This window comes from Trichechus manatus, unplaced genomic scaffold, assembly GCF_000243295.1.
Source record: "Trichechus manatus latirostris isolate Lorelei unplaced genomic scaffold, TriManLat1.0 scaffold00080, whole genome shotgun sequence".
NCBI classification, from domain to species: domain Eukaryota; kingdom Metazoa; phylum Chordata; class Mammalia; order Sirenia; family Trichechidae; genus Trichechus; species Trichechus manatus.
Genome location: NW_004444016.1, coordinates 9,610,000 through 9,626,311, shown reverse-complemented (window position 1 = coordinate 9,626,311; position 16,312 = coordinate 9,610,000). Strand labels below are relative to the sequence as shown.

The following is a 16,312-nucleotide window of genomic DNA, read 5'->3' as shown; positions in this document are numbered from 1 at the left end:
GCTTAGCTATTCTAGTAAATAGCATTTAGGCTGAATGTTCAGCTCAGCACTTGGAAATGGGTGATGTGAGTACCCCTTGAGGATTTCCCATCCAAGTTGTCAGAAGCTCACCTACCCGGGGATGATTAGCCACTGGAGGTTGCTGCTACTACTAGAAGTGGTGGTAATAAGTTAAGATCCTCGACCCACAAACATCAGCTGCAGCTCTTCCTTTTCTTCTTGTGAGTATCTGAAATAAAGGCTCTGTTTATCCAGCTGGTCAACTCCACGGCATCCTCGGCACACAGTGCTTATTAACTCTTAAGGAAATTTTAGCTGTTACTCTCTGATGTGATGAATTATTGAGCACTGGCTATATCCCAGGCAATTTGGTAGGTACATGACATCCATTTTGCAGATAACAAAACTGAGGCATTGAGGTGAAAGAGCACATTCAAGGCAACACTGCTAGGCAAAGGTGAGACTTTGAACTTTGGTCTAATTCTGAATCCTCTGTTTATAACCATGAGCTATATATCTTAAGGAGGTTGTTTCACAGAAGGAATAAGAGAATGGACTTTAACTGCCCAGATTTGAGTTCATGGTTCGGTCACTTACGAGTTTTAGTCTGTGTGACTTTAGGCAAGTTATTTTTGAACAATAGTTTTTCTTAACTAGAAAAGGGGGATAATTGTAGCTATTTCTTAGGGTTATTGTGACTCTATATATGGTGCTGTATATTAAGTGCTTAATAAGTATTATTTCTACCACTTACGGTTTTATCGTTGTTAATCATCTAAGTCCTGGGAGATGCTTGAGAGTCCACTGAGGGAAATCTGTTTGCATTTCAGTAGGGCTCCCAAGGAGCTGATGGGGAGGTGTTGACAGGCAACATACTAATAGCTGGAATCCATTCTCTTCTTTTTCCCTACCCCGCAGGGCCCCTAGAAGCCTGTTTCTCAAGCAGTCCAGGAACTCCAGGACCATGGAGCCCCCAATCCCACAGAGCGTCCCCATGACTCCTAGCTCAGTCATGGTCCAGCCCCTCGACAGCCGAACGTCCCATGGCCGGCTGCAGCACCCACTTACCATCCTGCCCATCGACCAGATGAAGACTAGCCATGTGGAGAACGACTACATAGACAACCCTGGCCTGGCGCCCCCTGGTGGCCCCAAGCGAACCCGGGGTGGGGCCCCAGAGCCAGCCCCAACACCCCCTCGATGTGACCAGGATGTCACCCACCACTGGATTTCCTTCAGCGGGCGCCCTAGCTCCGTGAGCAGCAGCAGCAGCACGTCCTCCGACCAGCGTCTCTTAGACCACATGGCACCACCGCCCCTGGCTGACCAGGCATCGCCGCGAGCTGTGCGCGTCCAGCCCAAGGCGGTCCACTGCAAGCCGTTGGACCTCAAGGGCACCATGGCCCCACCTGAGCTGGACAAGCACTTCTTGCTGTGTGAAGCCTGCGGAAAGTGTAAGTGCAAGGAGTGTGCGTCCCCCCAGACGTTGCCCTCCTGCTGGGTCTGTAACCAGGAGTGCCTGTGCTCAGCCCAGACCCTGGTCAACTACGGCACTTGCATGTGCCTGGTGCAGGGCATCTTCTACCACTGCACCAACGAGGACGATGAGGGCTCTTGTGCCGACCACCCCTGCTCCTGCTCCCACTCAAACTGCTGCGCCCGCTGGTCCTTCATGGGCGCCCTCTCCCTGGTGCTGCCCTGCCTGCTCTGCTACCTGCCCGCCACGGGCTGCGTGAAGCTGGCCCAGCGCGGCTACGACCGTCTGCGCCGCCCAGGCTGCCGCTGCAAGCACACGAACAGCGTCATCTGCAAGGCAGCCGCTGGGGACGCCAAGGCTAGCAGACCCGATAAGCCTTTCTGATGCTTGGGTCGAAGCCCCAGCACTCCCTCCCCATGGTAACTTGGTTCCCTTCTGATACCTGAGAAGACCGCAGTGAGGCCAGAGGCTTTAGCCTCCTGAGGCCGCCCTTTCTCTTCCCCACCCCCACCCTCAGCTTCAGAAGAAAGAGACCACCATTACCAACCCTTCCACCCCAAAAAGATACAGAAGCACTTTGGGTTTTTTTCAGGGTCCTGAAACTTTGTGTCAAAAAGACAGTGGCAGGGGTGGGGTGTGGTTTGGGGGGATTTTTTCTTTTTCAGAAGACAGAACACAGATGTGGACACTTACCCGGAAGTTGCAGCTGCTTGAATGCCTTCCCAGTCCTCCTTCCCTTTTTTCCATTCTCTTTGGCTCCATAGTTGCTGGCTGCTGAGGAGGAATCTCAAACCAAGTGGCCAAGGTACCTTCGAAGAAGATCTTTGGAGCCTTGACTTCTATCCCTTACCCTCCTCCTCACCCCACCCCACTTTGCCCCTGACATCTTGGGGAAGGTGTAGCTCACTGTAGCGGTCACTGATGTATATACGTACTTGGGAGCCCATGGAGGAAGGCGGTGAGTCCACGCCTAGCTCTTCCCTCTGCCTCCCCAGAGCCACAGGATGGATTTAGGAGCCACTCCACAGTGCACTTCTCCCTCCAGCTTCATCACTAACTCTTGAGGGTGTTCCACTCCTAATACCGTCCTTCAGTGCTTACCGAGTCACAGACTCACCTGCCCACTACGTGTCCTGAGTTCTCTCTGCCCCAGATCTTTCCAGAAACTTTGTGGGTAGAGAAGGCCAGGGCGGCAAATGCGAGACCAAATATCATTTTGCCAATGAGTCTGAGGCTGTGGTCCCTGGATCCAGTCGTTAGTTTTTATAGAATAATTAAACCAGATGCTAACAGTGTTTTAAAAAATAATAATAGAAAACACTTGCTTCCTTTTGGGCCTCCCCCAGGAAGGGCTGATTTCAAAATCTGGGGGACAAGCAACCTCAAGGAACATCATTTTCCCTCCCCACCAAGAAGAGGATTTTAACAGCAAGGAAGAGAGGCAGCACCTCCCATTGGCAGAATGACAGTCAAGCCAAGCTGGGTTTGGGTTTCTTCTCTTCTGATTCTGCTGCTTGCTCTCATAGCCTTTTGTGTATACTGATGTGTCCATATCTTTAATGTAAATAGAGAGATGATGACAAAAGAGTCTATTTTAGTGTTAGGAAGCCCCAGTTGGGGAGTCAGAAGAGTGCGAATGGGGAAAAGATTCTCCGGGTGCTTCCGGGGTTGAGCCCTGCTTCTGTGCATGGGCACATCACCCCCTGGCAGTCCCCAAAGACATAGCAACCCTTTCTCTCAAGGTGCTAAAGGACTCAGAATGTGCAGCACGTCCAGTGGGTAGGTACTTGTTGCATGCAAAAGCTGTCGTGTGTCTGGTCCTTCTTCCCCAGCTGTTGTGCGGGGTTTTTGTTTTGTGTGATATTTTGTTCTCCCCTCTAATAAGAGAAAATGGCCTGGGTCAGAAGAGCTACCCCAGGTGAAATGGGAAGCATATTAGGCAGGGCATTTGTAGCATTTAAAGTTTGTTCTGTAGGGAAACAACTGCCTCCAGGAAGGCGGCAAGGAGGTAGGTGGCTGTAATCGGCATGCACCCAATGCTTCTCAAGAACTTTTTTTCCTTCTTGAAGAGTAGTAGTAACATCTTATTTAGAATAAGTTAATTGTAACCATAGGTATTTATTGATTGGAGGAAGGGAGGGAGGGTCTTATTATTTTGGGCTTTATTTATGTAACATTTGCTAGCTTGTAAAAGGCAAATATGAAAAATTGCATCTGTATTTTCTAAGACTGATTCATATAGCTACCCTTGCCATAGTCATGATGGACGAATGGATGGATAGATGTTCTTGCACAAACCAGAGAGGATGGTAGAGAGAAAAACACATTCAGCCAACCACTTATCATACTAACTGAATGTATCAGATGTGTACTGAAGGGACTGGAGATGTCCTCAGAATAGGTGTGCAGAGATTAACTTAAACATGATTAGCGCGCGTGTGCTCTCTCAGCGAGGCCCCCAAACTTTCCCAGGGAACCTCACTCAAATCCCCCCATGGGAAACTAGACCCAATGGCAAATTGCACTTTGGTAATCTTGGTGGTCTATACGCCCATTCTGTGGAGCATTGATCTACATAAGCTGTGTATGCACACACACACCCTACACAAACCTCTACCTGCATAGACCCTGTTTCCTAGCAAAGGGCCTCCTAATTTTTGTGTACATAGTTGTAAACACGAATTTTTATGGGTTTTGGTTTGCTTTTTTTCTATTTTTGTCCCCCCCACCCCCACCCCGTTTATGGCTTGTTCTTTTTGGTTTGTGTTTAACCCGCTAGATGGATGTCTGCAGAACTCTCCCTAGCAGTCCACCTCAGTGTCCCATGTGTTCAGTGGTAAAGGGAAGAAGTGAAGACTGGTTTTCCCAGCTCTGTTGTGTAGCAGTCCCCTCAGCGTGTTTTTTTCGGCTCTTGGTCAAAATGAAAGGAAAAACTGGCTTGCCCATGGACCTCCGGGCCAGTCAAGGGCCACCAACGGACCAAGCACTCAGAAATAGGGCACATTTCTGTGGCTGCTTCTGGCTGGTTTTGGTTCCTGTCACCAACAGCTTGATTGGGTGGATTATGCCTTGTCTTGACCTTTTTTGAAAAGTGCCACCTGGTTCCCACTTTCAACTTGGTGTGTGTAGTGGTTCCGCTGGGAGCTGGATGTGGGGTCCACAGGCTCGTGTCCAGGATGCTTCTGTGGCCCTTAGCTGCCCACCCTGGGTGTTAGGGTAGAAAAGCCCTTCCAGATAAATGTCGGGGTGCAACCAAGTCTTCTCAGTATGTGGCTGGAGGAGGGTGAAGACCAATCTCTGCTGCTCACATGGGCCGCTTCCCAGCCAGCAGAGATGGAGGACCTTCACCGAATGCATCTGGTTCTCACAGCGCTACAGAGTCTCATCAGTCCCCATTGGACCCTCAAGTGAGGCCCAGGTAGACAGTGACTTGTCCAAGGTTGCACAATGTGGAAAGTATTGGTCTAGACCAGAATCCAGATAACTCTCTACTAGAAGCTTCGTGTTCTCCTCCCATGCTGCCCCATAGATGTCTGATGGGTGTAGGCAGCACAACCTAGCACTGTACAGTCCACTAGGGCATCCTGCAAGCTGCACCGGCCTTTTGCTTCCTGCCTTTGGTAAGCATTTCCACACCCCTGCTTACTGTGACAGTCGATGACAAATCTTGTGTTGCCGTTTTTTGCTGTGGGTAAATGCGTGCAGTGTCTTATCTTGCTTTTTCTTACTGCCTCACAGTTTGGTTTCGTGTTACAAACAGAAAAGCTTTTCAAGGCCCCCACCCACCCAGCACATTCCTACTTTATTTTCCCCCTTCACTGTAGCCCCTTCTCACCCCACAACAAAAGTTACCACAGAAGGTTTCCTTTGTATAGAATATTTATTTTGAAGCTCTATTTTAATAGTATTTATTTTAGAAAGTCTACTATTATTGTAAGAGTTCTTCTGTTTGTGAAGAAAAAAACAAGTTAAAAACTGAATGTACTGACCTAGAAAATATATATAAATATATATTGTTAAATATACACAGGACGGCTGTTTGTTGTGTCTTTGTGTGTGTTCACACCACCGATGTCCTCACCTAGCAAGGCCTCGAGTTTGCCAGAGAACACCCAACCACCACACCAAATGAAAATACACTAAAGAAAAACCCCAAAACCATTATTTTAGTCTTCATTCTGACTTCTTCTCAAGCTCTGGTGGAGGACAAAGGGGCAGGGACAGACGGGCTTCCTGGGCTGGGGTGCAGTCCCTTATCCTAGGATGACTTTAGGACCGCGGGAGGAAAGCTTCACTTTACTGGGAAGCTGAATACTGCCGGGTGCTGCTAAATCCTCCTCCCCTGCAAGCTGTTCCCTAGGCTGGGGTGTATTGGTGTATTTGTAATACAGATGGATGACGAAGCTCTAAAACTGGGAATTGGGGGAGGAGAGAAAAGGTAATCTGATTTACTGAGTTTGCCAGAATTCTGCAGCTCCTTTCCATTTATGTCCTGAAGCCCCCAAACAGATTTTTTGTCCACATGCACTATATGCTTCAAGGAGGAGGCAAACAAAAGCCCTTGGCAATTCCCTTCTTTTCCACCTGACTGGTGGGTGTTGCACAAAACAAGTAACTTTGACTTTCTTTGCCCTTCTCATGCACCCTCCATCTGCTTTCCCGATACCCCCAATATACTCTTACAGAGACCCAGCCACTTGGTTTATATTAGCTGTGAAAACTTTTCCGTTACCTTCAGTTGAAGGTGACTTTATTTTGAACACTTAAAGACATATGTCTCTTGTTCTTTTAGGAAAGAAAAGAAATCAAACGAATTACATTGTTTTTCTGTCTACACCAATGAGTAGAAGGGAGACCAGTAAGGGAGGGAGGGAGATGATGTGGGGTAGCCCTGGGCCCACTTCTTGGTTTTTCTGACCTTTTCTGATCCTTTGTCAAAGCCTCAGTTTCCTCTTAAAGACATCCAAACACATTCGAAGGATCCCCTGGTCACTGCCCAAGAAGGGGCGAAGGGTATTTTTCCCTCAGTGTAGTCTTGTCTGCTCCAGAACTTTTAGAATAAAGATCATCAGGTCACGTGGCCTGTCCCATCCCTGCACAATGCAGAAGGGTTAATTAGTGCTCCGAAGCCTTCCTTTGCTGCCAAGGTGAGTAACTGGCTCTTGGAGATGATTTTCCTTATAATCTGATCAGCCTCCCAATTAGTCTATACCAGGCTTTGATGCACTCCTGGTTTCCTGATGGGGACAGAAGTGTGGGTGGGGACATGGGACAGGCCTGCCACTGGCTTTCCTTTGTTTCTAGTGTTTGGGACTGGAAAACAAACCTGTACAGACAGAGTTTGAATGCCTAAGTTCCCACCTGCCCAAATGCTCTTGGGAGCTGGACATGTGCTTGTTTAAAAATTTCTTCTTTTTTTTTTTTTATTAAGAAAATATTTCACATGTGCCTTACTTGTATTCTTCTACTTGACTGCCCCTGTTCTCTTGGTTCCTAGTTATGAAATGGCTTTTGGGAAATAATGTGTATCATTTATTGAACAGTTTACTTTTGCCAGGTATTACAACTGGAGCCCTGGTGGCGTAGTGGTTTAAGAGCTCAGCTGCTAACCAAAAGGTCAGCAGCTCAAATCTGCTAGCCGCTCTTTGGAAACCCTATGGGGCAGTTCTGCTCTGTCCTACAGGGTTGCTACAACTCGACGGCACACAACAACAAAACAAGCACACAACGGAGCCCTAGTGGCACAGTGGTTAAGAGCTCGGCTGCTAACCAAAAGGCTGGCAGTTCCAATCCACCAGCCACTCCTTGGAAAGCCTATGGGGCAGTTCTACTCGACTTAACAAGAAGTGTACAACAACAAGCATACATTGGCTCTTCTAACAATCCTACAAGGTAGATACCATTGTTGTTTCCCTCCTACATCTGCAGAAACTGGCTCAGGAGTTGCCACAAGCTCAGTCAGTGAGGGAGGTGGGGTGAGGAGGAGTACGAATTGAAGGATTTGGCAATTCCGTTTGGGGAAGAAACACAGGATGGACTAGATAAAGGCTCCCAGGGATCATATTTAACACTATGGGGAAAAAAACAGGACTTTCACCTTCTCCACACCCATAATCCCTCAACCCATACCTGGGCACCAAGCCTGCTGCTCATCCTACAAAGAACAAATGGTCTGTGGGAGGCCTGCTTTAGAATACCCCAAGGCAGCCTTGTCATCTGGTCAGGCCCCAGCCCACTCCTGTAGCTCCCCAGCCAGCCTCTTCAGTGGAAACTGCAACTTGAAATTAGCTCAACTTTCCAAATACTTTTGTGAACGAATCAAATGAACACGAGGAGACAGCTCCGTGCTGGAGGTGTGTGCCAGATGAAAGCCGAGAGGACATTTTTAAGAGCCTAAAGTTTATTCATCGGAACTTTAATAAAACAATATGTCCATGGCCTGGGGCAGGTATAATTTTCATAATTTATGGGTCTCAGACAGGAAGAGAGCTCGGGGTTTTATTGTGTTTTGCACGATAAATGGCATTCCAATTGTCTACATGATGTTCTTTAAGGACTCTTGTCTGGCAGGAACACAGTCCTTCTGGAGCCCACCTGGGCCTCCAGGCCTGAGGCAAGGGATAATTATGAATACATCTGTATCTGTTAAGCAGGAGATGATTGAAAAACTCCCCTCGTTTCCTTCTGTCATTAGAAGACACTTCCTATGCCAACACCTATATTAACATTTAACTGTTGCAAGATTTGGGGCCCTCCCTGTTACCGACCTCTCCCACCTTCTGCCTTCCACCCTGGGCCCTTTCTTTCCCATACCTGAGGAGACTCAGGGAAACTTCTCTTGGTTGGGTCCCCTCCCATTGGGCATGGCTGAGGAGGGAGTGGCTTATGATTTTTCACAAAGCAAGATAATGGGGGCTCCAGATGATGTTCTAATTGCTAACATCAGTATTTGGAATACCTACAGTCTGTCACTTCTACACATGGGGTCGCTATGCGTGGGAATATACTCGACAGCAACGGGTATTATTTATTGAATGCAGATACTGCATTATCATTTACAATGTTGACAATGATTAAATTAGGTTGCAATAATCAGCCTCATTTTAGAGATGAGAAAACTGAAGAACAGAAAGGTAAAGTCATCTGCCCAATGCCACACAGCTGGTAAATGGTGGACCTGAGATTTTAACCCAGAGAACCTGCTTCCAAAGCCTGTGCCCTGCACTCAGGTGCTATTCTAACTTTCAGACCCAATCCAAGTATCACCTTCTCTGGGATGTTTTTCTTGGGTCCCCCAGGAAGAGATTTCCTTACTACTTCTGCTTCTGTAGAAGTGGGAGAGATTTCTACAGTTTGTTTTGACCAAGATTACATAGATTATAATCTAGATGGGACTCGAATCCAGGTTCGAACACCATACACATATTAAACACTGAGGCCCATGCTCAAGCTGATCTCCTCAGGAAGGATCCTGGATCCTGTATCACTGCATGACATTGCCACCAACACTTTCATCACTGCGCATGGCCAGGCTTCGTGATTGCCTCTGCTGTTGAAAGAGCCATTGCTTCCCCAGACTATGGGATTATTATTTAGCTGTGGTGGTCAGAGGCTATGTTTGGAGAAGCTGTGAGAATCTTACAATTGCTTCGGATAATTCAGAAGTCAGGGATCTGGTGGCTTCATGGATGGGTAGGACAGCTGAACTGCGTGGGAAAAGATGTGCACACAAGGTGAGGGCTCAGGCCATTCCCTCTCTGGTCTTCCAAGGGCAAAGCCACCTTCCTCTTTCTGCCAGCCTTGGAGGAGATGGATTGAACAGGGACTGGAGTACCAAACCAGCCGGGGTAGAGGTGCAAGGAGGGGGAGTGGCAGGAGGTGGAAATCCCCATGTTGCAAGCAGAGGTCCCCGAAACTCCCTGCAGGCTACCCCTTGACCATTTTCCTGGCAAGGCTCCAGACAGCCCTGGATAACTAAGGCACTCTGAGATGCTGCGAGTCTCATCGGTTTAGAGAATGTGTGTGTCCAGCCAGGCAGGGCCAGTTCCCAGAGTAGGGATGGCCAGGGCCTTGGGAGAAGTACTACCCTTCTAATAATAGATTGAGGATTAGATCGTGTCTGTGTACAGCACTCAGCCCAAAACTAATAAGTGCTGTTATTGATATCCTAAAGATGAGAAATCTGACTTACATGGGAGAGCACAGAATAGTAGAACTTGGGTTCTTTTTGAAGCCTGTTTCCTTGTCTTCCGCCTGGCAGTCTGGACAGCAGAGTCCCGATCGTTGCCGTCGAGTCGATTCCAACTCATATCCATCCTGTAGGACAAAGTAGAACTGTCCCATAAGGTTTCCAACGCTGTAAATCTTTATGGAAGCAGACTGCCACATCTTTATCCCAAGGAGCAGGTGGTAGGTTTGAACCGCCGATCTTTTGGTTAGCAGCTGAGTGCTTTAACCACTGCACCACCACGATTTGACAACATAGACAGGAAGTTGCAAACTGTTGGCCCGTGGCGTTTTCAAAAAACTATTGGTTATCCTCATTTGAAAAATTAAAATTAAAAAGTTTGAAAACCTACACTTTCAACTGCTCTTAATCAAAAGAGCTGGCCCCTCCTAGCCCCCATTCCTCATTGCAACAATTGGCTGGAGCTGAAAGGCAGCTATCCTTTCCAAACCCAGCAGGGGCTCTTCGCTTCCCCACAGGGGCCTCTCCTCTTTCACTGCCCAGTTCCTCTAGGTTGAATGCCAATTACTGTTGATGACCATATCTGCACCTCCATGTCCCTTATGCTCAGCCTGCGTCTCCTATTGATATTACCTGCCTGACACTTGACTGCAAATGAAAAGGTGGGTGGTTCGAGTTCACCCAGAGGTGCCCCAGAAAAAGGCCTGATGATCTACTTCCAAAAAATCAGCCATTGAAAGCCCTATAGAGTTGTACTCTGACACACGTGGGGTTGCTATGAGTCGAAATCAACTAGACAGCAACGGGTTTACTGGTTTTTCTGTCTCTCTAGTAAATTGTAGTTTTCAAGCATTTATGAGCCAATCAATAGTGTCTCTCACAAAAAATTCTCCAAAAGAGACATCAGCCTTAATGAGGTATCAGTCATACCCCCTACTCAGTCTCACCTGATTCTCTCTCTGTGTTCTCTATTTGACCCCTTCCCGGCATTCCTTTCAGTATGCAATTGTTTGGTGATTTGTTCACAGCCTGTCTGCCCCCCACTAGAGGATAAGCTCTATGAGGGCAGGAAACTTGGCCACTTATGTTGACAACTTAAGTGCTTCCTGGCCTTTTTCACAGCACACATAAAAAAACCAGTTGCCGTTGAGTCAACTCTTGGTCTTCAATGGCTGATTTTTCAGAAGTAGATTACCCGGCATTTCTTCTGAGGCTCCTCTGGGTAGACTTGAACCACCAACCTTTTGGTTAGCAGATGAGCATGTTAACTGTTTATACCACCCAGGAACTCCACAGTACACATAGAAAATGATACCTGGGCTCTCCACTGAGGTAAACCAACAAGGCCACTTGCTGGTAATGGGCAGTTCTCACCGTCCAGAAGCTCTGTCCACCCCTGCCCCGAGCCACCCCACTGCCCCCGAGAACCCAGGAGATGAATATTTTGGTATACCCCACACCAGATGGGAAGCTCTCAGCACAACATGTGGCATATGAGTAGCATTCAATAAATATTTGTTAATTGATTAATGATATACTGAGAGGAGAATCAAAGACGGAAGGACAAGTGGCCTCCAACTTTCTGTCTTCAAACTAGCTATGTGGCAGGATGTAGCTTTTCCACTAAATAATCATAATGATATATGATGCAGAGTCCTAACAGGCAGTCCTTGGATTACAAACGAGTTCCGTTCCTAAATCTGTAAGTTGAGTTTGTACGTAGATCGGAAGTTAGGTGCAGTTGGTATCTGACTTCAGTTAGTCAAATGTTTGTCTTAGTATATAGTACATAATGTATCTTTCTATACATAAAAAACATTAAAGAAATGTTTTTACACTAAAACATTTCCGATACACTAAACATAATAATACAGCAATTATAATAATGTTTTTTTAAAAATACTTTATTGTTGTTGAGAATATACACAGCAAAACACACACCAATTCATCAGTTTCTACACATACAATTTTGGGACACTGGTTATATTCTTCGAGTTGTGCAACCATTCTCACCCTCCTTTTTTGAGTTGTTCCTCCCTAATTAAGATAAACTCACTCCCGCAATATTCCTCTCTAATCTTTCGAGTTGCTGTTATTAATTCGATCCCATATAGACAGTTCTTAAAAGAGCATAATGCTCAAGGCGGAGTTAAGTTAAGCTAATACTGTTATTTGGTTGGAGCCCTGGTGACACAGCGGTTAAGAGCTCGACTACTAACCAAAAGGTCGGCAGTTTGAACCCACCAGCTGCTCCTTGGAAACCATATGGGGCAGTTCTACTCTGTCCTGTAGGGTCCCTGTAAGTCGGAATTGACTCAACATCTGCAGGTTTGGTCTTACTGTTCAGTTCTCAGATGACTTCAGGGGATATTTTTGGTTTAAGGTTTAAAGATTATCTCAGGGCAATAGTTTCAGGGGTTCATCTATGAGAATTTTAAATTCTGTTCTGCATTTTCCCCCTTTTGATCAGGATTCTTCTATAGAATCTTTGATCAAAACGTTCATTAATGGTAGCCAGGCATCATCTAGTTCTTTTGGTCTCATGGCAAAGGTGGCAGTTGTTTATGGAAGCAACTAGCCACACATTCCATATCTTCCTCCTCTTCCTGACCGTCCTTCTTCCTCTATTGCTCCAGGTGAATGGAAATCAATTGTTGTGCCTTGGATGGCCACTTGCAAGCTTTTAAGACCCCAGACACTACCCAATGAACTAGGAGGTAGAACAGAAGCACAAAACATGGTATTAGGACAAATAACTGGTATGGCCCATGAAACCATGACCCTAAACCTCTGTCATGGATTGGACTGTGTCCTCCAAAAATATGTATCAATTTGGTTAGGCCATGATTCCCAGTATTGTGTAATTGTCCTCCATTTTGTGATTGATATAATTTTCCTGTATGTTGTAAATCCTAATCTCTGCCTGTGGTTAATGAGGCAAGATTAGATTATGTTGAAGAGGATTAGGGTGGGCTGTAACACCCTTGCTCAGGTCACATCCCTGATTCAATGTAAAGGGAGTTTCCCTGGGGTGTGGCCTGCAGCACCTTTTATCTTACAAGATATAAAAGAAAGGGAAGCGAGCAGAGAGTGGGGGACCTTGTACCACCAAGAAAGCAGCACCAGGAACAGAGCGCGTCCTTTGGACCTGAGGTTCCTGCACAGAGAAGTTCCTAGTCCAGGGGAAGGTTGATGACAAGGACCTTCCTCCAGAGCCGACAGAGAAAGCCTTCCCAGGAGCTGACACCCTGAATTTGAACTTCTAACCTACTAGACTGTGAGAGAATAAATTTCTCTCTGTTAAAGCCGTCCACTTGTTGTATTTCTGTTATAGAAGCACTCGATAACTTAGACAACCTCCAAACCAAGGAACCAGATCCCATGAGGTATTTGGTTGTACATAAGCAGCCTCAACAGCTACTCTTTTTTGTTGTTGTTGTTGTTGTAAATATATCTACCACACGACTTTGCCAATTCAACTTTTTATAGGTGTAGAACTTACTGACAGCAATTATAATTGAGTGTGCAACCCTACCTTTAATCATTGCAATGTTTCCATCACTGTTAACCCCATTTTTCCCCCTTCCTCCCACCCTTGGTAACCACTAATAAACTTTGATCTCTGTACATGTGCCTTTTCTTGTCTTTTTATGTAAGTGAGGTCATACAATATTTTCCTTTTGTGATTGGTTTATTTTGCTCAGCATAATGTCTTCAAGCTCCATGCATACTGTAGCATGTATCAAGATTTCATTTCTGCTACTGTCTGAGTAGTATTCCATTGTATGTGTGCACCACATTTCCTTTATTCATTCGTCTGTGGATGGCATTTAGAGTGTTTCCACCTTTTGGCTATTGTGAAAAGTTCTGCAATGAACATTGGTGTACAAGTTTCTGTTTGAGTCTCTGCTTTCAAGGCTTTAGGCTATATACCTAGAAGTGGATTTGCTGAGTCATATGGTAGTTCTACTTTTAGTTTTTTGAGGAACTGCCACACTGTTTTCCACAATAGCTGTACCATTTTGCATTCCCACCAGCAGTGGATAAGGGTTCTAATTTCCTCACATCCTCTCCAATATTTGTTATTTTCTGTTTTGTTTTGTTTTTTTTTTTTCTTAGCCGTCTTAGTAGAAGTGAATTTATATTATCTCATTGTGGTTTTGGTTTGGATCTCTCTGATGGCTAATGACACTGAGCATCTTTTCATGTGTTTGGTGGCCATTTGAATGTCCTTTATGGTGAAATGTCTATTCAAGTCCTTTGCCCACTTTATGATTGGGTTGTCTTTTTGTTGTTAAGCTGTCCAAGTTTTATATGTACTTTGATCATTAGATTCTTGTCAGATATGTGGTTTCCAAAGATACTCTCCCAGTTGGTAGCTTGTCTTTTCACTTTTTTGGTAAGTCTTTTGATGAACAAAAATTTTAAATTTTTATGAGGTCCTATTTATTTATTTTGTCTTTTGCTGTTTGTGCTTTTGTTATATATTAGATAATCCATTGTTGCAAGCTAGGCCTAACAGCATTGCCCCTGCTTGTTCTTCTAAGAATTTTATGGTTTTATTTTGCACATTTAGGCCCTTAATCCATTTTTGAATTTGTTTTTGTGAATGGTGTGAGGCATGGATCCTGTTTTGTTTTTCTGCATGTGGAAATATGATTTTTGCAGCACCATTTATTGAAGAGGCTCTTCTTTCCCCATCGAATGGACTTAGCACCCTTGTCAAAAATCAGCTGACCAGGGAAGTGTAGGTTTATTTTTGAACTGTCAGTTGTATTCCATTGGTCTATGTGTCTATTGTTATACCAGTACCAGGCTGTTTTGATTACTGCAGCTGTATAGTATGTTTTAAAATCAAGAAGCGTGAGTCCTCCTACTTTGTTCTTCTCTTTCAACCTTGTTTTAGATACTCTGGGCCTCTTGCCATTCCATATAAAAGTTGAAGATTGGTTTTTCTATTTCTGTAAAGAAGCTTTTGGATTTTGATTGGGATTGCATTGAATCTATAGATTACTTTGGGTAATATTGACATCTTAACAATGTTAAGTCTTCCAATCCATGAGCATGGAACATCTTTCCATTCATTTAAGTCTTCTTATAATCTTTTTCAGTAATACTTTATAGCTTTCATTGTATAAGTCCTTCACGTCCCTGGTTAGATTTATTCCTAGGTATTTTATTTTGTAGATACTATTGTAAATAGAGTTGTTCCCTAATTTCCCTTTCAGATTTCTCATTGCTGGTGTATAGAAACCCAGCTGATTTTTGTTTGTTGACCTTGTACCCTGCAACTTTGCCAAATTCCTCTATTAGCTCTAGAAGTTTTCTTGTGGGCTCTTTGAGATTTTCCGTATATGGGATCATATCATCCACGAATAAAGATAATTTTATTTCTTCTTTTCCAATCTGGATACATTTTATTTCTTTTTCTTGTCTTATTGCTCTGGCTTGGACTTCTAATACAATACTGAACAGAAGTGGTGAGAGTGGACACCTTTGTGTTGTTCCAAATTTCAAAGGGAAAGCTCTCAGTCTTTCTCCATTAAGTATAATGTTGGCTGTTGGCTTTTCATGTATGCCCACAATCATATTGAGGAATACACTTCTGTTCCAATTTTCTTCAGGATTTTCATTAAGAAAGGGTGTTTGATTTTATCAAATGCTTTTTCTGCATCCGTAGAGATGATCATGTGGTTCTTTTCCTTTATTCTATTGATGTGGTGTATTATAATAATAATGTTTTGATGCACGTCGCAAAGTAGTGCCCGTTTTTTATTACAAACCATTTTGAATACCTCAGATTTTCTAATATAATAGGCTTTACAGAGGTTGGTTTGTAACTACAGGTTGTATGTAAGTCAGATATTCGTAACCCGGAGACTGCCTGTAATGATACTAGCTTCCATCTCGTATGGCTGACACTTGAGTATTTGCTGTGCGCCAGGTACAAAGCCAATTTTTTTTTGTTGTTGTACTTTAGATGAAGGTTTACAGAACAACTCAGCTTCTCACTAAACAGTTAGTACACATATTGTTTTATGACATTGGTTAACAACCCCGTGACATGTCAACACTCTCCCTTCTCAACCTTGAGTTCTCTATTACCAGCTTTCCTGTCCCCTTCTGCCTTCTAGTCCTTGCCCCTGGGCTGATGTGCCCCTTCAGTCTCGTTTTATTTTATAGGCCTGTCTAATCTTTGGCCGAATGGTGAACCTCAGGAGTGACTTCATTACTGAGCTAAAAGGGTGCCTGGGGGCCATAGTCTCGGAGTTTCTCTAGTCTCTGTCAGGCCAGTAAATCTGGTCTTTTTTTGTGAGTTAGAATTTAGTTCTACATTTTTCTCCAGCTCTGTCCAGGACCCTGTACTGTGATCCCTATCAGAGCAGTCAACTAACATTATTTTTAATCTATTATTTCATTTAATTATCACACCGTATTAGTACTTTTATTACCCCCGTTTTACACATGAAGAAATAGAGGTTCTAGAAGGACAAGTAATATGCCCAAGGTCATGCAGGCCTGACTCTAGAGTCCATGCTTTGCTACCTGAATGCCCACTCATGGACCCTGTTGTCTTCCAGCTACAGGGCCAGCCAATTGAGATGGGTAGAGTGTGGGAGGAGAGGCCTGAGCTGGAAGCCCTGGCT

The 16,312-nt window shown here is 44.9% G+C and overlaps 1 protein-coding gene across 1 annotated transcript; it reads left to right on the top strand.

Annotated features, from left to right (window-relative positions):
* Nucleotides 1–902: 902 nt before the first annotated feature.
* On the top strand, nucleotides 903–1,861 carry SPRY4 (sprouty RTK signaling antagonist 4). The gene has a single exon (XM_004381131.3). The coding sequence runs from the start codon at nucleotides 965–967 to the stop codon at nucleotides 1,859–1,861; it is 897 nt and encodes a 298-aa protein (XP_004381188.1). The 5' UTR covers nucleotides 903–964.
* The last annotated feature ends 14,451 nt before the right edge of the window (nucleotides 1,862–16,312 follow it).

Coding starts and splice junctions, on each gene's coding strand:
- SPRY4 (XM_004381131.3), top strand. CDS start 965: ATGGAGCCCCCAATCCCACAGAGCGTCCCCATGACTCCTAGCTCAGTC.